Source organism: Geotrypetes seraphini, chromosome 7, assembly GCF_902459505.1.
Source record: "Geotrypetes seraphini chromosome 7, aGeoSer1.1, whole genome shotgun sequence".
In the NCBI taxonomy this organism is placed as follows: Eukaryota; Metazoa; Chordata; class Amphibia; order Gymnophiona; family Dermophiidae; genus Geotrypetes; species Geotrypetes seraphini.
The window spans coordinates 5,830,761-5,857,153 of record NC_047090.1 but is presented as its reverse complement, the minus strand read 5'-3'; the positions used below and the strand labels follow the sequence as shown (position 1 = coordinate 5,857,153).

General features: G+C 43.5%; 1 protein-coding gene across 1 annotated transcript in view; it reads right to left on the bottom strand.

Moving 5' to 3' along the window:
• The window catches only part of LOC117363916 (LARGE xylosyl- and glucuronyltransferase 1), a 391,773-nt gene extending 366,032 nt beyond the window's left edge, over window positions 1-25,741 (bottom strand). Inside the window, exon 1 of the mRNA XM_033952487.1 lies at window positions 25,583-25,741. Within this exon, the coding sequence (XP_033808378.1) occupies window positions 25,583-25,585 (3 nt within the window). The 5' untranslated portion in view covers window positions 25,586-25,741. The remainder of the gene's footprint in view (window positions 1-25,582) is intronic.
• Between the last annotated feature and the right edge of the window lie 652 nt (window positions 25,742-26,393).

Below are 26,393 nucleotides of genomic sequence, written 5' to 3'. Positions count from 1 at the left end.
AGCCAGGGGAAACTGAAAGGAGTTTTCTTTTGGGCTTGTGGAGCAGTTTCCCTGTTTCCTGTTGTACTCCAAGGGACTTTCAGAATTGGGGTAGGATCCCCGAAGATCTAAGGGTTGGGATTCTGCGTGAGCTTGTTAAAGCAATTTAAGAAAGGGGAACCAGCAATTCTGTTACCCAACAGGGGAAAGGACCGCAGAGGTGCCATTGCTGGAAAATATCAAAAGACTGCAATACTGCATTTTCCTTCTCTTCATGTTTGAAATTTGTTTTGCAATGCAGTATATGACAATGCCTGGTGAAGAAACAAAACTGTATGATTTAAAGTCCAGGACTCAAGGATAGTGTTGAGAACTGTTCCTCTTTGGACTGTATTATTTTTGGGTTTCTTTTTTTTTGATAACCAATTAAATCTTTGACTTTTTGGGTTGAATTGGCTTTCGCTGGTGTTTATTATAGCGAAAACAAGGTATTGGACATCAGTAAGGTCTCCCACATTGGGAGCCACGCCAGGGTCGTGCTGCCGCCTGTCAGTGGTCCTCCACAAGCTTCCAGAGACCCCGGCAGGTGACACTTTCCAGCTGCAAAGTCCCAAACTCTTCTCTTCTCCCCTGCCCATGATCAGCTGAGTCAGTAGGGGAGCAGAGCCAGCTCAGCTGATTTGGGCTGTGGTGCTGGCTCAGCTGATCATGGACAGGGGAGAAGTGGGTTGGAATTTTTTTTTCCCAAAAAAAACCTAAAGAAAAAAGGGCACAGCTGGGGCATGCACTCACACAACACATGCACAACGGCTATCGGCAACTTCAAGCCTGTTGAAAAATTCTGCCTGTAAAAAGTGGGCACTCTCTTTTAAGCATTACACGGAGCTCCTTGTAAGGCATTTGTATAGGGTTCTCGCTGGCTGCTGTGCTCTGAAAATTCAGCCCTATTAAAGGCAAATGTCAATCCAAAGTATGTTGAGACCAGCCCAATGACTTTCTGTTGTGCAGGGGCTAAAGGGTCTCCTGTACGAAGAAAGATTGAGCAAATTGCAACTCTACACTCTCGAAGAGCGTAGGGAGAGGGGAGACATGATTGAGACATTTAAGTACATCACGGGACGGGTCGAGGTGGAAGATGATATCTTTCTTCTCAGGGGACCCTCGACCACAAGAGGACATCCGCTCAAACTCAGGGGAGGGAAGTTTCGTGGAGACGCCAGGAAGTACTTCTTCACGGAGAGAGTGATCGAGCAGTGGAACAAGCTTCCAGTGCAGGTGGTCGAGGCACGCAGCATCCCAGACTTCAAGAACAAATGGGATACCTATGTGGGATCCCTACGAGGTCATGCCAAGGATAGGGTCACTAGGACTTGAATGAGCGGGTCAGTAGAGTGACAGTATAATTACAATTATACTTCAGGGGGGTCAGTAGACTTAAGAGGGTGGGTAAATAGTGTGGGCAGACTTGATGGGCTATAGCCCTTATCTGCCGTCATCTTTCTATGTTTCTAAATTGTGGAACTCACTTGTGAGTCAATTACTGAAATGTGGTGAAAAAGGCAAATTCAGGAAACAACTTAATTTATAACATTTTATTGTAGGAATCAAATAAATATACAATAATAAGATACAAAGAGATATTCATTACAATTAAATTCACAATAATAATATTTCCATGCATATTTTTATCATTCCTCTAAAATATAATTCTATACCTCTCCTTGACAGGAAGCGACTTAAAACGCAATTGTTTGTAAATGCCTTTTTCTAGATATTGATCCCTCATGACTGCTGACTTTTGAAAATGTTTAGAAGAGTACGTCGTCTTTTTTTTTCAGCAACATTTAGCAGTTTTGGTTCAGGCCATTATTTTATCTCGGTTGGACGATGGCAACTCTTGTTTTAAGTAAACGTAATTTGAGGAGGCTACAACTGATCCAGAATACGGCGGCTAAACTGATATACAGTAAACCTAAATATGATCAAGTCCCACCTTTGCTGAGATCCCTCCACTGGCTTCCTGTTTACTGGAGGAGCCAATTTCAAGTTTCAGGTTTCTTTATTTTTTGATATACCGTCTATCAAAACACATGTCTAGACGGTGTACATTATAAAAGATTATAGGAAACAATTAAAATAGGTAAATAAAAACAATAATTTATCAAATATTAAAAATACTGGACAAATTCAGATTAACATACTTGAAACGAAAGGAAAGTAGGGGAGGGAGAGGTTGTTTAAAATACATCAAAGTAAAATTAATAAAAAAAGGACTGTAATTTTCAAAATCCTATCTGGTATTTTTTCTCCTTTGGTTCCCGTCTCATTTAATTCACAAGAAATCTCTAATTCTAGGAGCTCTCAGAAATAGAAACTTGGCTTTCCCACTGTTAAAAGAATAAAAACTATGGCCAACTTTTGTCGATCATTTTCTTTTTTATTCGTAAACATTTGGAATGAGCTTCCTTCTATAATTAGAGTTCTCTCTCATCTACCCGCTTTTCGTAAAGTACTGAAGACAGAAATTTACTAACGATCCTTCTTTTTCAAATAATTAATTATAAAAGATAAAATTCTGGCCTAAAAGATATAGCTCTCCTTTTACTAAGCCACGTTAGGACTTTAACGCGTGGAATAGCACGTGATACATTGCCGCGATCGCTAGACCCGTGATTCCCAACCCTGTCCTGGAGGACCGCCAGCCAGTCGGGTTTTTTTGGGATAGCCCTAATGAATATGCATGAGAGAGATTTGCATACAATGGAGGTGAAAGGCATGCAAATCTGCTCCACGCATATTCATTAGGGCTCTCTTGAAAACCTGACTGGCTGGCGTTAGTTCTAGAAGCGTAGCGCGTGGCAATTTCCTGCGTGCACTAAAAATGCTAGCGCGCCTGTGTTCTAATCTCCTGTATAATTTTACTAATATTTTGTTAACTGGGTCGAGCCCTCCTATTGGGCTTTTATCTTCTTCCTGCTGATTTTCCGAGGATTGTTTGTCTATGACATAAACTATCCTCCCCCTCTCTACACGGCATCCTCCACGCAGGTAAACTGGGTAGATCCCTCCTCTCCAAAATCACCGGCCTCTGGAACGACCTCACTGTCCCGCTGCGGAACCTGGACTCCCTCCAACTATTCCGAAAACGACTGAAAACCTGGCTCTTCTCTAGCATATAATAATCTCTTCTCCTGATTACATCCCCTCTTTTTATGCTTTGTAAACTCTTTCTCTTCTCTCTTCCCATATTTTTTAAACTCTGTAAACCGTGTCGAGCTCCACTTCAGTGGAGAAGATGCGGTATATAAACCTAAGGCTTAGTTTAGTTTAGTATGTTTGCCCGTTTTTATTTTGTTTTATAAACTTATGTAAGTAACACTACGTAAGCCGTTTAGGTTTTAAACGGTATAGAAATTTTTTTAAAATAAATCAATAAACACTGGACACTGAGCTTCCTTGCAAGTGAGACTGGCTTGAACCAGTCTTGTGTGTGTGGAAAGCTTTTGTGCATCGGAGCCCAACTATTTATGTAAATGTGTGTGCACATAAAGACAGAGATGGATAAGGGGTCAGCACAGCACTTTTCAGGCCTTAGTAGTATTATTAGTCTGACAGAATTTCGCTGCACCTCCACCCCCCCCCCCACACAAGTCCAATTTAGAAACTTACCCCCTCCTTTTCAAAGCCACGCTTGCGTTTTTAGTGCCGACTGCTGCGGTAACAGCTCCAACGCTTATAGAATTCCTATGAGAGTCCGAGCTGTTACCGCAGCGGCCGGCGCTAAAAAAGCAAGCGTGGCTTTGAAAAAGGAGGAGGGTTAATGTTCCTTACTTGGTCCTAATTTCTCCAAGTCCAAACTTCTCTCTTCTGGGGCATAATGGCCTGGCTGCAGTGGAAATCCATATCCCTTTGCGATGTAGGTGAAAAGTCTCGCGTGAAGAACAATATCTTGAGCGCAACGTTAAATTCCTTAAGCAAGGGAATATTAGAAACATAGAAATATGGGGGTCGATAAAGGCCAAATGGCCCATCCAGTCTGCCCATCCTCCTCTCCCGAAGAGATCTCGCATGCCTGTCTCTCTCTTTCTGGAATTCGGACACAATCGTTGTCTCCACCACGTCTGCCAGGAGCCTATTCCATGCATCTTCCACCTTTTCTGTAAAAAAGTTTTTCCTCAGATTACTCAGCAGCCTATCACCTCTTAACTTCACCTTATGCCCTCTCATTCCAGAGCTTCCTTTCAAATGAAAGAGACTCGACATCACGTAGGTATTTAAACGTCTCTAACATATTTCCCCTCACCCGCCTTTCCTCTAAAGTATACAGATTGAGATCTTTAAGTCTATCCTCATACATCTTATGACGAAGACCACACACCATTTGAGTAGCCTTCCCCTGGACCGACTCCATCCTTTTTATATCTTTTTGAAGTTGTGGCCTCCAGAATTGTACACAATATTCTAAATGAGGTCTCGACGAAGTCTTATACGGGGGCATCAATACCATCTTTTCCCTACTGGCCATATCTCTCCCTATGTATCCTAGCATCCTTCTAGCTTTTACCGTCACCTTTTCAACCTGTTTGGCCACCTTAAGATCATCACATGCAATCGCACCCAAGCCCCGCTCTTCCGTCGTGCACATAAGTTCTCCATCCCCTAAACCAGTGGTCTCAAACTCAAACCCTTTGCAGGGCCACATTTTGGATTTGTAGGTACGTGGAGGGCCTCAGAAAAAAATAGTTAATGTCTTATTAAAGAAATGACAATTTTGCATGAGGTCTTTATAGTTTATAAATCTTTCCTTTTGGCTAAGTCTTAATAATAATATTGTCATTTATAGCTAAAGAGACATATGATCAAGAAACGGTTTTATTTTACTTTTGTGATTATGATAGACATACTGAGGGCCTCAAAATAGTACCTGGTGGGCCGCATGTTTGAGACCACTGCCCTAAACTGTACCGTTCCCTCGGGTTTTTGCAGCCCAAACGCATGACCTTGCATTTCTTAGTATTAAGTCTTAGCTGCCAAAATTTCAGACCATTCTTCAAGCTTCGCCAGGTCTTTCTTCATGTTATTCACACCATCCGGGGTGTCTACTCAATTTCAGATTCTGGTATCATCCGCAAAGATGCAAATCTTACCCGACAGCCCTTCAGCAATATCGCTTACCAAACTATCAGACTACTGCTCCAGTCCACTGAGGGCAGCAAACAGCAGCTCTGCAGGGTTCGTGGCCATGACGTGGCGTAAGGACTGACTTCTGGGTTGGGGACTGAATTCCGGTCCACGTTCTTTATGGTCTGTTATAACTGTAAAGGAAAGTCTCTTTGCAACTGCTAAAATGGACCGACAGAGTCTGTTTCTATCTGGTGTGGATATACATAGCCATTTTTTCATCTTACCAGCATACTTTCTGTCGTTTTGTATGGATTGCAAGGGAGGGGGGGGGGGGGAGCTGCGTTGTCAGAGCTGAAAGAGGAAATGATTTGTTAGATCGCAGTTATAGATCTGTCTGAATTCTGAGCGAACAACTTGGTCACAGTAAATTAGATTCCTGCTTTGTAAAATAGCCTTGTTCTCTGTAATAAGCCCCTATGATGAATCTCAATGTAGCGGGAGGCGGCGTGCGGGCTTTATTGACAGCCGTGCCGGGCACGGGGAAAGACTGATCACAAGTCTACGCCATCCAAAAGGCAGGGTTTTGTTTTTGCACACCGGGCGGTAAACATTTTGATTTATAAATAGGATTCAGCTGAAAGGACTGTCAAAAGGACAAGAGCTTTAATCAAACTGCAAAAAAAAAAAAAAAAGATGGTCCTCAGATTTTTCTTTTTTAATATCCCTAAGTCCTTTCTTCTATTTTCCCATATCCTTTTTGATCACTTGCGTGTGCACTTTTGCTGTGTCTCTCATTTTCCTGTTATTGCTTCATTATTCTCTCTCTCTTCACACACTCTGTGCTTCTGTAATCTACTGTGTTTTTTTTTGTTTTTTCTTTCTGTTTAAAACACTTCACGCTCTCTATTCTCCTATTATGTCTCTTCCCTAACTCGCTTCTTAACACATTCGTGCCGTAGAGGTAACCAAAGACCTGAGGAGCAATAGCAGGCCTAAAACTGAAGAGAACTTTTCCTCCTCAGGAATGAAATGAAAAAACAGAAAAGGAGAAGCTTCAACAATGTGCTGATTTAGGAAAGACTTTCTCTTATGGGCGTGGAGGAGTGGCTTGGTGGTTAGAGCGTTGCCTCAGCCCACTGAGGTTGTGAGTTCAATTCCCACTGCAGCTTCTCATGACCTTGGGCAATTTGCTTAATGCTTAATGCCCCATGTACAAAATGTATTCATTTTTAGTATTTATATACGACTTATAACCTAAGTACTCAAGCATTTTTTCCCTATTTAATAAGAACCTGCCTAAAATATATAAACCACTTTGATTGTAACCACACAGAAAAAACAGTATAGCAAGTCCTTTACCCTTCACAATCAATCCACTGTGACATCACTGATGAGGTTGGCTCTTATTGGTGGAATGAGGCATTATGACATCACAATCTCAGCGCTGGTTACCTGAGACTGAAACTCTACACAGTTAGCAACATAGGCCACTGGGAGTGGGGGAATGGCCTAGTGGTTAGAGCAGCTGCCTCAGCACCCTAAGGTTGTGAGTTCACTTCCCTCCACAGCTCCTTAGCATATGTCTATTTGTGCATTGATCTGCTGTTTCAGCCCCTTGCGTGCTACGATGCATTTCCATGGATTCCTCCTCTTCACCTTTGAGTCTTTTGCACTTCCTCCTATCACTAATATATATATATATATACATACACAAAGGTCCTGATTCACAAAACGCGCATCCCAATTGTAGGTGCCCTACCACCATCTGGCAGCCAATTGGGATGCATGGTGTTGGGTTTTTTTAAATAAAAAGTGTCCAAGGCAGGATGCCTACATTGTAGGCCTACGAAGCGCGTCTACGGAGATGCATACCCATGCTTAAGCCTGCCCAAGGCGGAGTGTGGGCATGGTTTTATCCGGAAGTAGCTTTGGGCAGGCTTAAGCGTCGGTATGCATCTCCGTGAACGCAATACAGACGCCTTTAGATGTAGGCCTGCAAAATTCTGTCCTACATTTAAGGCATCTGTCCGGGAGTGTAGACATGATTCTGAATAGGACGCCAATGCGTGGTTGACACGCGATGGGATACAGAATCAGGCCCAAAATGTCTTGTTTCCCGTTTTACCATATTGACAATTTTTTCTTTTTCCTTTTCCATCTTTACCAGCTTCTCCTTACCGTTTCCAGATAATATCTGTCACCTGTCTTCCTCTCTCCGTGATCTCTCGTAGTTTGTGAAGGCCGCCCTTTCCCTTACTTTCCTCACAAAAAAAGGTTTGTTGCCCACTGCTTTTCTTTTTCTTCCAGATGTTTCCATCCAGTTAACAACTTCTTGATAGAATTCAGGATTAATTCTTCACTGCCGGTAGAGGGATCCAAGAGGTGCGGGGAGAGTAGGAGAGACACCAGCCAGGAGGAGAGTCATCTGCACCAGCTGACTTCCTACAGGACAGGCAGGCAGCCAGCGCGGATGACTTTCCTCCTCGCTAGTGTGTTGTAGCACACCAAATATCTCAGAAGTCACCCTGGTGTGTCGTGGCACACTGCTCTAGTCCCAGAGCCTAATTTCCCATACTAAAGGCATTAGTATATTCAGCTTTCCAGATGTTACCCTTTATTCCCCGTTTTATAGAGCTTTTTATTATTTCATTTACCTAAGTGCTCATATTTACCTGTAGGCTTTGATCACCCACCCCAATGATTCTAGTTTAAAGCCCTCTTCAGATTAGCCAATCTGCTGCTGAAGGCGCTTCTTCCTTTCTTTGATAGATGCACATCATTTCTGCTCAGCAGCCCTTGGAAAATCATCTCATGGTCCAGGAAGCTGAAACACTCTTGTTGGCACCATCTATGCAGTCATGCATTCATCTCCAGGATGCGAGCTTCTCTGTCTTGGCCTTTACCTTCCATGGGTAGGGGCTTATGGCTTTATTCATATTCCTAACCATGCTTTCTGATTTAGGTATCGCAGTTAATCTGGATAATCTTCCCTTCTAGTGGAACCCGGTATATGCATCCATTTCTGCACAGGATAGGAGCTCAGCCTCCAACTCCTCCATCTCCTGGTCTTTCTTTTCACTTGACTTCTGGATCTCCAATCTCTCTGCATTAATCTTCCTTGCAGCGCTTGTATCTGGGTCTCCTTGTCCTCTCTGCATACATTCCATGTACAACAATCTTGGTTGAGAAATAATTTTTGCATTTTATTTCTCCAGTCGGTTGCTTTTTAAAATTATTTCGTTCCAAGGATAAATTACCAGACGTAAATCTCTGCACAGAAATGTAAGCTGTTACATTAAGCCAAACGATGACCCCCCCTTCCCCCAAACCGACAAGAAAATAAGACAGAAGGGGTTGACAAAAGCCGGACTACCTATAGAGAACTTCCAATTCCAGATGGTCGTAATGTCAGCAGCATTAAACTGCATCTCGGGAGAGGAATGATGTGGGGCCAAATCCTGCGAGCAAGCCGATAATATATTCTGAGAAGTGGCACGGAGATTATGGAGAAGGTGTTTATGTGACTTTCTCAAGATATGCAGTGTTTCTCAGCATCATGTTTTCGAAGACATGACTGCATTATTTCTCAAACTTGGCCATAAATTTCTTTCTGCATCCTAAATTTGAGTGAAATTGAGCCTGAAATGTTTATCCCTTTAATTCACAAGCAGGCTCTGGCTTCGAAAGCTTTATTACATTAAAGCGAGGCTGGGCCTACTCACAACCCTGTGAGCATTAAGCTGTGAAAAGGTTTTGACAGCATCTAAGTTAATAAAGAAGACAGCATTTAAAGCACTTCATCTCGGTTGAGAAAGAAAATCCCTCCAAGTATGTGTTTACCACATGTCTGAGCAGGAGGGGAGAAAAATTCTCCGTTTCATGACTATTGCTCACAGCTCTTGCCTCAATGCCAGACAAAAAAAATACCCATAGGCACACACATTTATTTATTTGTAGTCAAACCTTGGTTTGCGAGCATAATTTGTTCCGGAAACATGCTTGTAATCCAAAGCATTCGACTATCAAGGCAAATTTCCCCATAAGAAATAATGGAAACTCAGACGATTCATTCCACAACCCAAAAACTTTAATACAGAATATTATACATACTCGTATTGCAAGACCTCGCTCGTTTAGAGCAGTCACTACACTCCCGCAGCGTCGGAGAGAGAAGAACCATCGGCTCAGTTGTGATGATGTGACATGTGTATATTGTATGTACTCGTATCGCAAGACCTCGCTCGTTTAGAGCAGTCACTACACTCCCGCAGCGTCAGAGAGAGAAGAACCATCGGCTCTGTTGTGATGATGTGACGCGTTTATACTGTATGTACTCGTATCGCAAAACCTCGCTCGTTTAGAACAGTCACTACACTTACGCAGCGTCAGAGAGAGAAGAACCATCGGCTCAGTTGTGATGATGTCACGTGTGTATACTGTATGTACTCGTATTGCAAGGCTTCTCTCGTTTAGAACAGTCACTACACTCCCGCAGCGTCAGAGAGAGAAGAACCATCGGCTCTGTTGTGATGATGTGACGCGTTTATACTGTATGTACTCGTATCGCAAAACCTCGCTCGTTTAGAACAGTCACTACACTCCCGCAGCGTCAGAGAGAGAAGAACCATCGGCTCTGTTGTGATGATGTGACGCATTTGTACTATATGTACTCGTATCGCAAGACCTCGCTCATTTAGAGCAGTCACTACACTCCCGCAGCGTCAGAGAGAGAAGAACCATCGGCTCAGTTGTGATGATGTCACGTGTGTATACTGTATGTACTCGTATTGCAAGACCTCGCTCGTTTAGAACAGTCACTACACTCCCGCAGCGTCAGAGAGAGAAGAACCATCGGCTCAGTTGTGATGATGTCACATGTGTATACTGTATGTACTCATATTGCAAGACTTGGCTCGTTTAGAACAGTCACTGCACTCCCGCAGTGTCAAAGAGAGAAGAACCATCGGCTCAGTTGTGATGATGTCACATGTGTATACTGTATGTACTCGTATTGCAAGACCTCGCTCGTTTAGAACAGTCACTACACTCCCGCAGCGTCAGAGAGAGAAGAACCATCGGCTCAGTTGTGATGATGTCACATGTGTATACTGTATGTACTCATATTGCAAGACTTGGCTCGTTTAGAACAGTCACTACACTCTTACAGCATCAGGGAGAGAAGAATCATCGGCTCAGTTGTGATGATGTGACGCGTGTATACTGTATGTACTCGTATTGCAAGGCTTCTCTCGTTTTAGAACAGTCACTGCACTCCCGCAGCGTCAGAGAGAGAAGAATCATCGGCTCAGTTGTGTCGTGCATATGCAGTGCGAACTTGTATTGCAAGACCTCACAGCGTCTTCGGCTCAGTTGTGATGACATGCCACATGTATACATACTTGTATTTCAAGACATCGCTCATTTATCAAGTTAAAATGTAATAAAACATTTTGTTCATCTTACAAAACACTCGCAATCCAAGGTTTTACTGTATTTTGATTTCTATCCCATTCTCCCAGGAGCTCAGAACAGGTTACAAAAGGACATTCACAAGTTAAATTTAAGGACAAGACTGGTTACAAATAAGGAGCACGGTACCGTAACAGAAGCATGCTGGACAAAAGCGCGGTGACAATCCAGGACTTATGCACGCTGCCTGAAAACACTTCCTGTTAGCGCTGTGAGGGTGTGTGTGTGAAGGGGGAACCCCCCCCTCCCAGTAAACTTACAAGTGTTCGCACTTCTGTTGGGAGTGGGTGGGAGTGGGTGGGTGTGGGGGGGGACCCTTTCTGTTTTCCTTAGTTTTTTGGATATTCAGCAATTTTTAGTGTAGTGGGGGGGGAGGTTTTGCCCCCACCCAAATGGGAGCGTGAACACATGTGAGTTCCACTCCCCCCATATTCCCCCTCACAGCATTAACAGGAAGTGTTTTAAGCCTGCATGCATAAGTCCTGCGCAGGATTGTCGGTGCGCTTTTGGCCGGCGCATGAATGACGGGTGACCAAGGAGCACATGAAAGGAAGCTTAATGTAAGGGATCTCTCTGCTGATGGCGGGTTTAGCAGAAGAGGAAGGTCTTCACTGCTCTTCGAAAGGCCACTGGTGACTCCAGTGACCTTATCTGTGCAGGCAACTGGTTCCACAGCCGAGAGAGATAATGGATCTAGGCGTGTTTGCATGCATTTTCCATTTGTAGCGATCTTCCTGGGGGGATGCTGAGTCATCTCTCTGTTTCAGAATGGGGAGGGGGAGCAGTTGGGGATGCACGGGCGCAGCTTGGAGGCTATGTGGGTGGGGGTTTTGTGGCGGAATCTTTTGTGAGCCATTACAAGGGCCTTGAAGGCGCAGCGCTTGCTGGTGGGTAGCCAGTGGGCTGCGTGGAGCACTGGTGTGATGGGGTCGCGGAAGTTGAGGTTGTATAGGAGACAAATTGCTGAGTTCTGAACTCGCTGGAGGTGTTTTAGGTCCCTTGTGGTGATTCCATTGAATAGGGAGTTGCAGTAGTCCATTTTAGAGAGTACATAGGCATAGAGGAGCTGGGCTAAGTCTGGTTTTGAGAGGTAAGGTTTGACCATTCATTATTTAATGGTGTCACCCTACAAGTATGTTCCACTATTCTATAAATGTTGGCGTGCAACTGACACCTAACTCTAGCCATGCCTCACAGAATGTATTTAATTTGTGCGGCTGTCATTCACACTCCAAACACCTTATTTGTAGCTCTACCTTGGAGAATGACACAGGGACAAATTTTTCCCTGTCCCCAGAGGAACTCATTTTCCCATCTCATCCAAGTGAGCTCTTCTCCTGTCCCTGCCCCATTCCTGCAAGCTTTTTCCTCATCTGCACAAGCCTCAAACGCTTTCAAATCCTAAGTAGCAACATTCTAGAGCTCAGATTGTGATGTCATAATGCCTCATTCCACCAATGCCTAAGCTCCGTCCTCATCTGCGCAAGCCTCAAACACTTGAAAATCCTAAGAAGCAACATTCTAGAGCTCAGATTGTGATGTCATAATGCCTCATTCCACCAATGCCTAAGCTCCGTCCTCATCTGCGCAAGCCTCAAACACTTGAAAATCCTAAGAAGCAACATTCTAGAGCTCAGATTGTGATGTCATAATGCCTCATTCCACCAATGCTTAAACTCCATCCTCATCCACACAAGCCTCAAACACTTTAAAATCCTAAGGAGCAACTTTCTAGAGCTCAGATTGTGATGTCATAATGCCTCATTCCACCAATGCTTAAGCTCCGTCCTCATCCACACAAGCCTCAAACGCTTTCAAATCCTAAGTAGCAACATTCTAGAGCTCAGATTGTGATGTCATAATGCCTCATTCCACCAATGCCTAAGCTCCGTCCTCATCTGCGCAAGCCTCAAACACTTGAAAATCCTAAGAAGCAACATTCTAGAGCTCAGATTGTGATGTCATAAAGCCTCATTCCACCAATGCCTAAGCTCCGTCCTCATCTGCACAAGCCTCAAACGCTTTCAAATCCTAAGTAGCAACATTCTAGAGCTCAGATTGTGATGTCATAATGCCTCATTCCACCAATGCCTAAGCTCCGTCCTCATCTGCGCAAGCCTCAAACACTTGAAAATCCTAAGAAGCAACATTCTAGAGCTCAGATTGTGATGTCATAAAGCCTCATTCCACCAATGCCTAAGCTCCGTCCTCATCTGCACAAGCCTCAAACGCTTTCAAATCCTAAGTAGCAACATGCTAGAGCTCAGGTTGTGATGTCATAATGCCTCATTCCACCAATGCCTAAGCTCCGTCCTCATCTGCACAAGCCTCAAACCCTTTAAAATCCTAAGTAGCACCATTCTAGAGCTCAGATTGTGATGTCATAATGCTTCATTCCACCAATGCCTAAGCTCCGTCCTCATCTGTACAAGCCTCAAACACTTTAAAATCCTAAGTAGCAACATTCTAGAGCTCAGATTGTGATGTCATAATGCCTCATGCCACCAATGCCTAAGCTCCGTCCTCATCTGCTCAAGCCTCAAACCCTTTAAAATCCTAAGGAGCAACTTTCTAGAGCTCAGATTGTGATGTCATAATGCCTCATTCCACCAATGCCTAAGCTCCGTCCTCATCCACACAAGCCTCAAACCCTTTAAAATCATAAGTGTTCGAGGCTTGTGCGGTTAAGGCAGAGCTTATAGGAATGGGACATGGACACTGCACCACTACACTGCATCACCATTCCCGTCCCCACGGATAACTGCGGGAAATCATCCCTTGTCATTCTTTAGTGTCTAATGCATTTAACGCATGTTAAATCAGCTAGCGCATCTTAGTAAAAGAACCCCTATGAGCGTTGGGAGCAGTGCAGAGCGTTCAGCATGCCAGTCTGCGCTAAAAACCGCTTTCGTGGTTTTGGAAAAGGGGGAGGGGTTAATCAATGGCATCCCAGAGCAAGAAGCAACAGCAGACAAGTACAGCATAAGATGCGTCCAAGCTTGAAACAAGAGCAAGAGGCAGAATTGAAAGGGTGTCGATCCAGGAGAATGCAGCAAAATTTATAATTTAGCGACAAACAAAATGCCAGAAAATAAAAAAGGAAGCAAAACTGGTGTCTGTGTGGTATTCAGGCCACAGTTTCAAGTTTATTAGGTGGTTTCTATACCACTATCAAGGTTTATCTAAGTGGTACTCAAGTATTTCCCTATCTGTCGTGGTGGGCCCACAATCTGTTTAGCATACCTGGGGCTATGGAGGACGGAGTAATTTGCCCAGGGTCATAATGAGCGGCACAGGATTTAAACCCTCAACCCCAGGGTGCGGAGGCTGTAGCTCCAACCACCGTGCCACACACTCCACAATGGTTGCTTGAGAAATATGTCAGGACATTTATAGGTGAAAGAGGACAGTGAATAGAGGAAACACAGAGAAATATTTATTGAACTGTATTTGCACTGTTGATTTCCTTTTAAAGTGCGTTTTGGAGAATGATATTTTTTATTGCATCAAAAGAAAGATTGATTTTACAAATAGCTGTTATTGTGCATGAGGTCTGGAAGCCTCGGAGGGACTCTTTCTTAAATTACTGGGCCTTAGACCCAGAAAAGACAGACTTAAGACTTATACAAGCAGATTTGCAGATTTACCGAGGTCAACGCGTATCAGGCATTTTGCTGATGAGTGCAGAGAAGAGGAAAGGAGGAAGATTTCTGAACAGCGAGAGATGAAAACTACAAGCAGGAAAGAAAGCAAAGTTGTTCTTAAAGGGTGACGATAATGAGGCTTTTAATCTGGAGGCAAACTGTGTGGCCATTCTATAGAGAGCAAAGGCGTCAATTGGAAGTGTGGGAGGCGAAGGACAGAGTCCGAGACAGAGGGGCAGAATTCTGGAGGGCAGTGCTGGGGCAAAGGTGAAAAGGAAATTAAAGATGCAGAATATGGTTTCTGGGTTAGAGGATCAAGGAGTCCTCGAAACATTAACTGCCTTTTTGGCTCACTTGTAAGTTGCCCGAACGCTGCTATATTTAGACACCTCTATTATTGATTAAGGTCACTGGGAGAGAGTGTGTCGAAGTATTGCCCCAGGTACATTACATAGATTGTGAGCCCACTGGGACAGACAGGGAAAAATGCTTGAGTGCCTTAATTAATTCATGTAAGCCATTCTGGAACTCCCATGGAAGAACAGTATAGAAAATTCACAAAATAGTGTGACGAGTTTCAGCCTCTGATAAGCAGAGCTGGTATTGTGACATCATAATGCCTCATCCACCAATAAGAGCCAACCTCATCAGTGATGTCACAATGGCTTCATTGTCCTTTACTTGGCTCACTTCTACTACATTATGATTTCTAGAGTGGCTCAGTGGTTAAAGCTAAAGCCTCAGCACCCTGAGGTTGTGGGTTCAAATCCCATGCTGCTCCTTGTGACCCTGGGCAAGTCACTTAATCCCCCCTTTGCCCCAGGTACATTACATAGATTGTGAGCCCACTGGGACAGACAGGGCAAAATGCTTGAGTGCCTTAATTAATTCATGTAAACCATTCTGGAACTCCCATGGAAGAACAGTAGAGAAAATTCACTGATAAGCAGAGCTGGTATTGTGACATCATAATGCCTCATCCACCAATAAGAGCCAACCTCATCAGTGATGCCACAATGGCTTCATTGTCCTAGACTTGGCTCACTTTTGCTACATTTTGATTTCTAGAGTGGTTAAAGCTACAGCCTCAGCACCCTGAGGTGTTGAGTTCAAATCCCAAGCTACTCCTTGTGATCCTGGGCAAGTGACTTAATACCCCCCATTGCCCCAGTGCCCTATTTGAGTCTAGCCTTTACTTGCGTATGTTCTGTTCCAGGGCATAATCTGAGGTTGAGGGGTGGTAGATTCAAGAGTAATGTTAGGAAATTTTTCTTTACCGAGAGGGTGGTGGAAGCCTGGAATGCGCTCCCCAGGGAGGTGGTGGAGAGGAAAACGGTGACAGAGTTCAAAAAAGCGTGGGATGAACACAGAGGATCTAGAATCAGAAAATAATGGTATACAGTATAATGAAGAACTAAGGCCTGTACTGGGCAGACTTGCACGATCTGTGTCCCATATATGGCCATTCGGATGAGGATGGGCTGGGATGGTTAAGATGAGCTGGAATGAGCTTTGACGGAGATTCCAGTGGATGCACAGTACCGGGCAGAGTTCTGGGTTTCTGGCCCACAAATATCTAAGAAAAAGAACAATTTAAATTAAAGCATTAAATGATATGTTTGGGCAGACTGGATGGACCATTCGGGTCTTTATCTGCCAGCATTTACGATGTTACTATGGAATCGTGGCTGTAGATCTTTAATGATTTTTCTGATTTTCCAGCTGTAGATTATCTGTCACTTTGAGGGGGGAGCTCTCTGAGGTTTTTCTTTACTTTGTACTGAGTAGGTTTTTCATGGATATTTTAAGAGAAGAGTCAACCTTCCTGGAGATAATTTTGCAGTTTGAGTCTTCTTGATTGAATGACTCGGTCAGAGTCTCTAGCAGCATTCAAAGCCAAGCTAAAAGCCCACTTTTTGGAATCTGCTTTCAACTGCCACTCACTGTAAGATATCTATACCCATAGTATCATTCCTGCTACCAGAAACTTCCCAACTCTGAGATGTCCTGTGTCTGTCTGTCCAAATTAGATTGTAAGCTCTTCTGAGCAGGGACCATCTATTGAATATTAAATGTACAGCACTGGGTACACCTTTCAGTGTTATAGAAATTATAAATAGTAGTAGTAATTTTGAGATATTTACAGCATACTGTGGTACTGTGTAGTTTGGCTATGTAATCTGGATTTCTTTGTATGTGAAGGCAGAGATATTTATCAGTTTCCTGTTTGTAGATGACTATAGTTAATAGAAACTGTGGCATGAAACTGGTGGCTTTGGCTGTAACCAGGACATTTCATGACAGCCTCTGCTTTCACTGGAGAAAGGAGCCAAATCTGGACATGGGAATCGTACCTAAATCTGATTTCACCCATTCATGCCCTTGTTCTATGTCTCCATGAAAAATCTCTTTAAGTAAGTCCAATCCTCACTCGGTCTTCATTTAGCTTCTTTGGTAATAAATATATGAAGTCCAGCAAATATGTTTTCAATTCTAATGTACAGGCAAAACAACGAGGGGGCAGGGGGGAACTCAAAAATTTTGCTCAAGAACTTGAAACTTGAAAATCCGATTGTTGTTCCTTTATCTGTACCATTAAAAATGATAAATGTAAGAATCAGCATCCCAAGGACACATTCAGCATCCCCTCCCCCAGCCACCCAAAGTGAAGTCAAGCAGGAAGCTCTGTCAGTACCAGGGACAGAGACAGCTGGAGCCTAGCAATGTGCTTTGCCTACCACTAGAGGTGCTGCTATCACAGATGGAGCCTGAGAACCACTGGGTGGAAGTACCAAGATGGCTTATAAATTCTTATCTATCATTTAATAATATAATGCAAACAGGCACTCCAGTTTAAATGGAATAAGCTGAAACTGAAGGAAAATATATACCTAACTGTTTCTATCATTCAAAACCATACTTGCAGTTTCTTTTAATTTTTAATCGTACTACTTATTTAAATAACAAAGAAGCTGAATTATGTTTAGAAATATTTAATCATCATAAATATTTTAGAGGCATCTTGAGTGTGTAGAGAAGTGTTTTATATGCTTGCGTACAAACTTAAAAAATTGCCCTGGCTGAATTTAGTACACTCAATCCAAATTTCGGCACCAGAAAGATTCAAAACATGCGCTCATATTGTAGAATGGGAGCTCCGTAGCCCAAAGTGTGGGATAAACCTAAAGGATCTCTAATTCGAAAACGAAGGATATAAATCAAAGAACTAAGGGGTCCTTTTACTAAGGTGCGCTAACCGATTTAGCGGTTGGAAGATTCAGAATTGACTCGGCCAGATTTTTTCAGTAGCGATGTGTTTTGCAGCACCAACATAACTTGTAGCCACTCAGGAACTCTCTTTGGAAAGAAACTATTTCGGGTCTCCTGAAGCAGGGATCGAAACGGGGCCGCGTTGGGACCCCATAAATTCTGTTTATGAGCTAAGTCGCAGCTTTCTTAGTTCAAGTGCAGTGACAGTTGCATGTTCGATACAAGGAGAAAATTATTAAGCCTTCTTTAAATACTTGGAAAGACTTTAAATTTTAAGAATTGTAACTTACTCAACCAACAGCCTTTGAGAATGTGATCAAAGATTTTTTTATGAAATGACAATGAATGGAAGGTAAACTCTTTACCCAAGGGGGGTTTTTCAGCCTTCCCTTCAGAGTTTCATTTCTCTGAGCATTTTTATACATATTTTTTTGATCACTCTCTCTAGGCTGATTTCATTTAAGAGGTCACTTGTGCTCTTATTTATCTACCTTTTTCTGACTTCGCCACTATATTACACTTTAGTATCCCTGAAACCACTCAAGTAAATTAAGAGCTAACCTCAGCAGTGATGTCACAATGGCTTGATTAGATGGGACTTCAACATTTGGAACCCAGGACAATACCAGGTGGACTTTACAATCCATGACCCAGAAATATCAAAGAAGAGACAAGCTAATTTAATTGTGTATTTTTAATGAGAATAACTAATGGAAAGACTGGATGGACCGTTCAGGTCTTTATCTGCCATCATTTACTGTGTTGCTATGTTACCTGGCAGAACCCAACGAGTAGCAACATTCCAGAGCTGAGATTGTGATGTCATAATGCCTCATTCCACCAATGCTTAAGAGCCAACCTCAGCAGTGATGTCACAATGGCTTGATTGTCCTGTACTTAGCTCACATAAGATCTAACCCAGTATCCTGTTTCCAACAGTGATCAACCCAGGTCCCAAGTACCTGGCAGGAATCAAACAGCAGCAATGTTCCATGCTACCAATCCTAAGGCAAACAGTGGCTTCTCCTATATCTATCTCAATAACAGACTACTGAATTTTCCTCCAGGTATTTGTCTAAACTTTTTTAGACTGAGCTATGCTAACCACTGTTAATCGCATGCTCTGACAATGAGTTCCAGTGCTTAACGATTCTTTTGAGTGAAAAAGTACAGTATTCTCTCTTGTTTTAAAGCTATTTCCATGTAACTTGAAGAGTGACCTAGTGGTAGAGCTGCTGTCTCTGCACCCTGAGGTTGTGGGATTGAATCCCGGCACCGATCCTTCTGACCCTGGGCAAGTCAATCCCCCATTGCCCCAGGTACAAAATAAATACCTGTATACAACTGCTTTGAATGCGTGATCACAAAAAAGCGGTATACAAGTCTCTTCCCCTAGTTTTTATAATTTTTGAAAGAATAGAAAATTAATTCACTTTTACCTGTTCTACATTACTCAGGAGTGTAGACACAGAAAGGAGGTGAATGTTGTAGATAAGGGGGCGACAGAGAACGGAGATAACAAATATTAGAAAAGCAAAATTCAAACTGTTCTTTGAATGCTGAATAGCGAGTTCAAAAGAGCCAGAATCTGACTCATTTGGGCTATTACACCGCATAACCCTCCGCAGTTATTCACTTAATTCATTCAGAAGCTCAGAATGCACAGGGTACGTATAAATCTCTACGCCTGTTCCATCAGCATGCCTTGTTAATTTCAAACACTTTCTTATATATTCCACTTAATTAAATCTATAATCTCTGCCTTTCAAGCAGCTGCTGTGCTTTGCAAAGTGGATTTAGAGACATTTTGCATGAGTTAACAGAGAGAGGCAGCCCAGCTCCCATAAAATCCTATTAAGATCCACCTCGGTTCCACTGGATGTATTGATCTTAGCAGAAATCAAACCAGCCAGGTTACAGAGACGACAGCAGAGCCCGGAAAGTGATGGGGTTACAGGGGAGATCATCTGGCATTACAGTACAGGGGTGAGGAGAGTTCAGGAGGTTACAGGAATACGATGGAAAGTTTATGGTTTGCCCCCAAAATTGAACGATTACCTTCTTCAGTGACACTGCCATCAGGTAAAATTTTGACCATTGAATTTTCAGCTAAAATATTAGGGTATTTTCTTAGACTCTTCTTTGTCTACGTTTAGTCAGATAATCTATCAAAAAAGTGTTTTTTCAAACTCCGTTTGTTAAGAAAGATCAGACATCTTTTTCATTAAGAACATTTTGCCATATTGGTACAGGCTATCGCTATTGCTAAACACTTTGAAAATTAATTTTCCAAAATTTAGTCTTATTTTTTATGTTTTTTTATTTGTTAAGTTAATTATTGTAAACCGAGTTGAGCTTTCTTAGAATGATGATTCAGTATATAAAACCAAGCCTTAGATTAGATTAGATTGCACAGTTAGACTATGCAAATTTTCTTTCCATCAGCATTAGTAAAAGCAATCTAAAAAGGTTCACAAATTTATACAAAACACAGCGGCCAAATTGATCTTTAGGAAAGTCGTTTCTCCTCTTTTGAGGACTCTTCACTGGCTTCCGGTCTATTAAATTAGAGGATTCAGTTTAAATGCGCTAACTTCGTATTCAAAATTCTGTATGGGGTTTTTTTTTTCTCCGTTGGTCTTCGTCTCTTATAATTCTCTACGGTCTTTGCGCTCAAGAATGTCTCAAAGATACAAACTTTGTTTTCCCCTCTTTTAAAGGAATTAAAGCACTAAGCCATATCTCTCGCTCCTTTGCATTTACTTTTGTAAAGGTTTGGGATGATCTTCCTTCTGAAATTAGAATCTTACCCTCTCTTCCAGAGTTTTCGTAAATCTTTAAGAACCCTACTGTTTCAGAAATCATTGATGGATTTTCCCAATTTACTTTGAAGATTCTAACAATGTTGTTTTCATTTCGGTATATTATTGTAAACCCAAGTCAAGCTCTATCACAAGGATGTCCCGATTATAAAAGCCTAAAGGTTAGGTTGGATTGGATTGGAACACCTCTACAGAAAGGGGAGGATTCAGTAGATTGCAGGGTTGGTGTTAGAGTGTAGGTCCGAGAGGGGAGCAGAACCCAGGAGAAGACAGGACATGTGAACTATGGAAGAATTGCCAGATTCTGAGATCTTTAGTGAGAGTCTTTCTGTTCTTTGCTGTGGTTCCTCTTTATGTGCCCAGTTGAGCTTGTTTTGAAGCTGCTTTAAAAGCCCTTTGAAGTCTAACTTCCTCCCAGTGCTAATCCCCTTGTTAGCGGTCTCTCCTGTGGCTATTAGCCTCACCTCCCATCAGGCACACTTGGCCTTTAGCTCAGGATTTGTAACACAAGTTGGTGGCACTTATTGAGGGGGGTGAACTCTGTCGCAGTAACATTACTACCTATATACTGTACTGCTGAGACCTAGGAGGGAATCACCTGTGACCTGCCTCTTTTGTTCTTGGTTGAGAAAGAGAGATTTATATATATTAAAAACAAAAAAAAGCTGCAATAAGCGATGCTTCAGGCCTTCCCTCCCTTAACTGCTCTCTCATATTTCCTGGTTTTTTTTCTCACATGCTTTGGGGGGCGGGGGGGCGGTCCGCCCCGGGCTCCATCTTCCTCGGGGTGCCAGCACCCCTCCTCTTCTCTGCCCCCCTTCCCACTCCTCCCCCGCCACGTGCGTGCCCTTTCCCTTCCCACATACCTTTCATAACTTCGGCACAAAGTGAGCAGCCACCAACCTGTTGCCCACGTCAGCTTTGGTGCGCTCTTTGATGTCACTTCCGGGACCCGTGCGTCTAGGAAGCGACGTCGGGGAAAGCACCAAAGCCAACACGGGCAGTAAGTTGGTGGCTGCTCACTTTGTGCCAAAGTGAGCACGGGGAAGGGGTGCGTCCATGCGGCGGGGGGGGGGGCAGGGAAGGAGCACCACCGGCCCAGATGCCACTCACCCTTGCGATCAACACTTTAATGTGCTCCTGGCGACTGCGTCATCTCTCCCGCTGATGCCTTCGGGTGAGAGAAGACTGGGTCACGAGGAGCACGTGGAAGTTCTTGTTGCTTGCGGTGGTGAACGACTAGGGCAGTGTATCCCAAGCTGTGTGCCTCCTGAGATTCCAAGTGTGCCCTGGCACACTGAGGAGGAAGAGAGGCGCCTGCCAGTTGACTTCCCTACGCGGTACAGAAGCCAGCGCTGCCCGATTCGCTGAAGGCCTGCATGTTTTCCCCTTTTCTCTAGCGTCCTTTGGCTTCCCCCCTGGCCGCCTGGTCTCACCTTTAAAACTAATTACAGCAGCCTCCAAAGGATCACCGGTAGGTAAAATGATTTTATTTTCAATATAGTGATTGAAATGTGTCAGTTTTGAGAATTTATATCTGCTGTGCATATGAAAAATGAATGGAAAAAATTGCATTACAGTTTGTAAAGGGAACGGGATATGGGGCAGAGCTTGGGTGGGCCTAGGGAGGTCTGTGGTTGGGGTACTCAGTTGATATTTGTTAGACTTAGGGGGTACTTAGCTTGACGTAGTTGGAACCCAAGCAGGGTACAGCTTTGGATTCTTGCCCAGAAATAGCTAAGAAGAAAAAAATTAAAATTTTTTAAATTGAATCAGGATGGGCAGACTGGATGGACCATCCGGGTCTTTATCTGCCGTCATCTACTATGTTACTATGTTAGAAACACTGCTGTAAGCAATCAGCTGGCGCCAGTGCCTCTCCTTCTCTCCAGCCCTCTTCCCTACTGGCACCCCCTACTGGCATCTCAGGGCCTATCTGGAGGGCCTCTGCACATGCACGGACATTGACGTGATCATATCACGCATACGCATTATGTCATCACGGTGACGTCTGCGCACTTCTGGGTGCCTCAAGCCGTGGCCACTACCTTTAATGTGCCCTGGCTCAAGAAAGTTTGAGAGACACTGGACTAGGGGGAGTGGGGAAGAAGCAGGAAATGAGGCATTATGATGTCACAATACTGGCTCTGCTTATCAGGGTCATGGGGGAGCAGTAAGGGTTTGAGCCCATAACCTCAGGATGCTGAGGCTGTAGCTTTAACCAATGTGCCACATGAATGGCTTCCTGGGCAGATTGGACGGACCTTGTAGGTCTTTATCTGCAGTCATTTACTGTGTTGCCTCAGGGATGGTCGTACAGTATCTGTAAAGCTTCGGAATAGGCCGATTGCACCTTGATCAGGTTCGCTAGTGCAGATTATAGTAACGAGAGGGTTGCAAGAATAAAACGGAGCAACACCCAAGACCTGCCTTTAACCGCAGCTTTTGCCCTTCTGCCGCAGATCTTGGGTCTGGCCCTACGTCGCTTTTGAAAGATGCCACGATTCCAATAGCTCTATTTCATTGTATGAGCTGAATCTTTTGCCCCGTTACCTGGAGATTCAGTTGTAAATCTGGAAACTCGGTTGTGTCTAATTTCGCTAATTAGCAGGAGCTGCACTTAGGTGAGGCCAACCCACAACGCACTGGTACTGATTCTGCCTCTGGCTCCATTCGGCAGACTGAAAACATTTCACCAGTGGGAACTGAGCTGACAGCAGCCAGGAAATGAATTAGAGACACAATTAGTATATTCTGGAAGAGGAAGCATTCAGTCACTCTTTCAGCCCCTTCCCTTCTGTTTTATAGACAGTGATAAGAATCCGATGCGAAATATACAGTGTGTGGCGCAGTGGTTGGATCTACAGCCTCAGCACCCTGGGGTTCTGGGTTCAAACCCCGCGCTGCTCCTTGTGACCCTGGGCAAGTCACTCAGTCCTCCATAGCCCCAGGTATGTTAGCTAGATTGTGAGCCCACCGGGACAGAGAGGGAAAATGCTTGAGTACCTGATTGTAAAACCGCTTAGATAACCTTGATAGGCGGTATATAAAAAAATCCTAATAAACTATATATGATATGGGCCAGCTGTGATACAGACCACATGTGATAAAGATTGAACATGATAAGGCTGTGATACAGAACATATGTTAAATGAACAGACATAGTGAGCTATGATCTAGATCAGTGGTTCCCAAATCGTCCTGGGGGACCCCCAGCCAGTCAGGTTTTCAAGATATCCCTAATGAATATGCATGAGAGAGATTTGCATATAATGGAAGTGACAGGTATGCAAATTTGCTTCATGCATATTCATTAGGGCTAGCCTGAAAACCCAATTGGCCTGGTGTTCCTCCAGGACAGGGTTGGGAACCACTGCTGTATACCACCACTGTGAAAGAACTGCACAATAAAAGTGCTTATCTAAAAAAAAATCCCAATTTGTTCCTCTGTGGATGGCGTACCGGATACTTGCGAAAACCAAAAAAACTCTGTGGAGTGACGATGTTCCTAAATGGACTTTATGTGAAAGTATCAAAGTTCCAAAGGTACACTAACATCATCCACATAAAATAATTCCATCCACATAAAAGTAAATCATCCACATAAGAGCCTTAAAGGACCTAGTCCGCTAGGGATGCAGGACCCAACACGGTCCGCGTTTCGACAAAAAGTCTTCTTCAGGGGTCCCTGGGGGTCCTATAAAGGTGTGTACGTGGGAAACAATTGTGTGGTGAACCGGAAGTGAGATATTTTGGGGTCAATTCCTTTTGTTTTTTGTACCGGATACCTGCGCAATGGCCGTTAGATTTTACAGTGCCATTAGTCCTTAGGGCCCTTGATTTTATGGTTCAACAAAGCTCGGTTGTGGGGGTGGTCTCTCCTTCATCAGGAACCAATATAATGTACAACCGTAGTGACGAGGTCCAGTCCTTGGAATGAGATTCCGAAGAGATGGCACGGCGAGTGCATTCAAAGCCAGCATGGCATCCAGTTTTCCGTGTGACGGATGGCATGACCTATCCTGAGAGTACAGTACCCGTAAATTCTCTGGGCAAGTTGGGGAAAAGTCCCTTATCCATGCCTGAGCAAGTCAAGGTGTTGGACTCGGAGGCCAGAACCTTTTCAACAGAGCAGGAGGGGAATCGTGAGTCTTGAAACTCATTTTGCTGGCCTTTCAGGGTCCCGAATCCACAGAGGTTTTCTAGTGTTGAATCTCCTGGAGACTTCAAAGTCCATTTAACCTACTAATAGCAGTCTGTCTCTTGACAGCCGTGTAATCTGCACAGACAGCTGTGTTTTCTTCTGCTCCTCCAGGGGCGGGAGGGGGGAACTGGACAAACCTGGGAAGGGAAAGAAATATAAGAGCAAAACCTTCAAATGCCATGTTTAAATGTTGCAGAGTTTTATCAAGCTGGGAATCCTCAGTTACAGGTTTGGTAAATTTTGCTACTCAAAATAAAGCCACCATACGAACTCCCAGGCAGACTCGGCATCAGTGGGCTGTAAATAATGGAGCGAGGACCTGCCATGGATTAAGATTTCTGTCCTTGACATTTTTACTGAAGCAGCACACTCTCGACAGTTGGAAGGAGAATTGTTTTACCCTGATTTATTTCCTACCAAGTTATGTTATCACCTCTGGGAATCTGTGCATATATGAAATCTGCATAGGCATGACAATGCACTCGGGATCCAAAATGGAATTTACAAAATTGAGACCAGAATTGATATATTATAGCTACAAATCTGCGATGTCGGGGAAAAAAAAAAAATAATTTTGACAGAAAGTGAGTGGCCAACTTTGATAAATAAATCGAGTCACAGTTAGCAGTAAAATAAAAAAGTCTGACTCAGCTGAACACCGCTGAAAACAGAATAACCCCCACCAGCTTGGTACCATGTAATATATTATCAGCCTCATTACAATATTTTATTTATTTTAAAAATTTCTATATGTTTAAAACCTAAACGGTTTACATGATGTCACATACATAAGTTTATAAATAAAAACAGAAACAGTATGCAGGTCCGTCATTATCCTTTTTCAGATAAACACAATCGCTAACATCTGATGTGTGATGGAGGAAGCCTACTGAGCATGCTCAAACTATGGCGTCAACTCAAAGTTAGGGCAAGAATTTAAACCCTTCAATCATCAATGCATTCATTTCTGTAATGAATTATTTAAATACTCCCAGACCTTCAGATAATAACCACCTCCACATTCACAGAAAACACATATAGGACAAACACACGCATGCATGTATACACACCATGTATTATAGATGGTTCCATGTAAGCAAGAGTTAGCCCTGATTTTTGTCTCATTTCCTGCAAATAATTCTCATTTGCTTCTCATGATAAACCAGGATTACAAGGCAGAAATACAGAACCGATTCAGTCTTCGCTTAGAGCATGGTTAGGGTTACCAGACATCCGGGGAAAATCCGGACCTATCCTCTTTTTAAAGGACTGTCTGGGCTCCCAGATGGACTTTCCAAAACCAGGCATTTGTCCGGGTTTTGGAAAGCCCCGATAAGCTCCGGCCGCGTCTGGAGGGCCTCTGAGCATGTGCGGATGACGTCACAAACATCCACGCATGCTCCAGACCCTCCAGATGTAGCTGGAGCTCGTTCAGAAGAAGAGAGGAGGCTTTGTGGTGGCAGGGTTGGGGCGGACCTAGGTGGGGCTGGAGGCAAAACAGGTGGTGTCATTTGTCCAGGGTTTCCTGGTGACAAAGTTGATAACCCTAAACATGGTACTAAACCTTCCCACCCAAATTGTAAGGAGTCAAAGAAGGCATGGGGGTAGGCACGTGGGATCTCTTAGAGAGAGGAAGAGATAATGGTTACTGTGGATGGGTAGACTGGATGGGCCATTTGGCCTTTATCTGCCATCATGTTTCTATAACCATAAAGCTCTATGACATCACAATGCAGGTGTACAGAGCCTTAGCCTATAGGAAGAGGAGAAGCAAATGTTAAGAGCCTTAGCCAATAGAGAGAGGAGGAGACAGTGGATAGGCCATTTGGCCTTTCTCTGCCATCATGTTTCTATGTTTCTAGACCATAAAGCTCTATGACC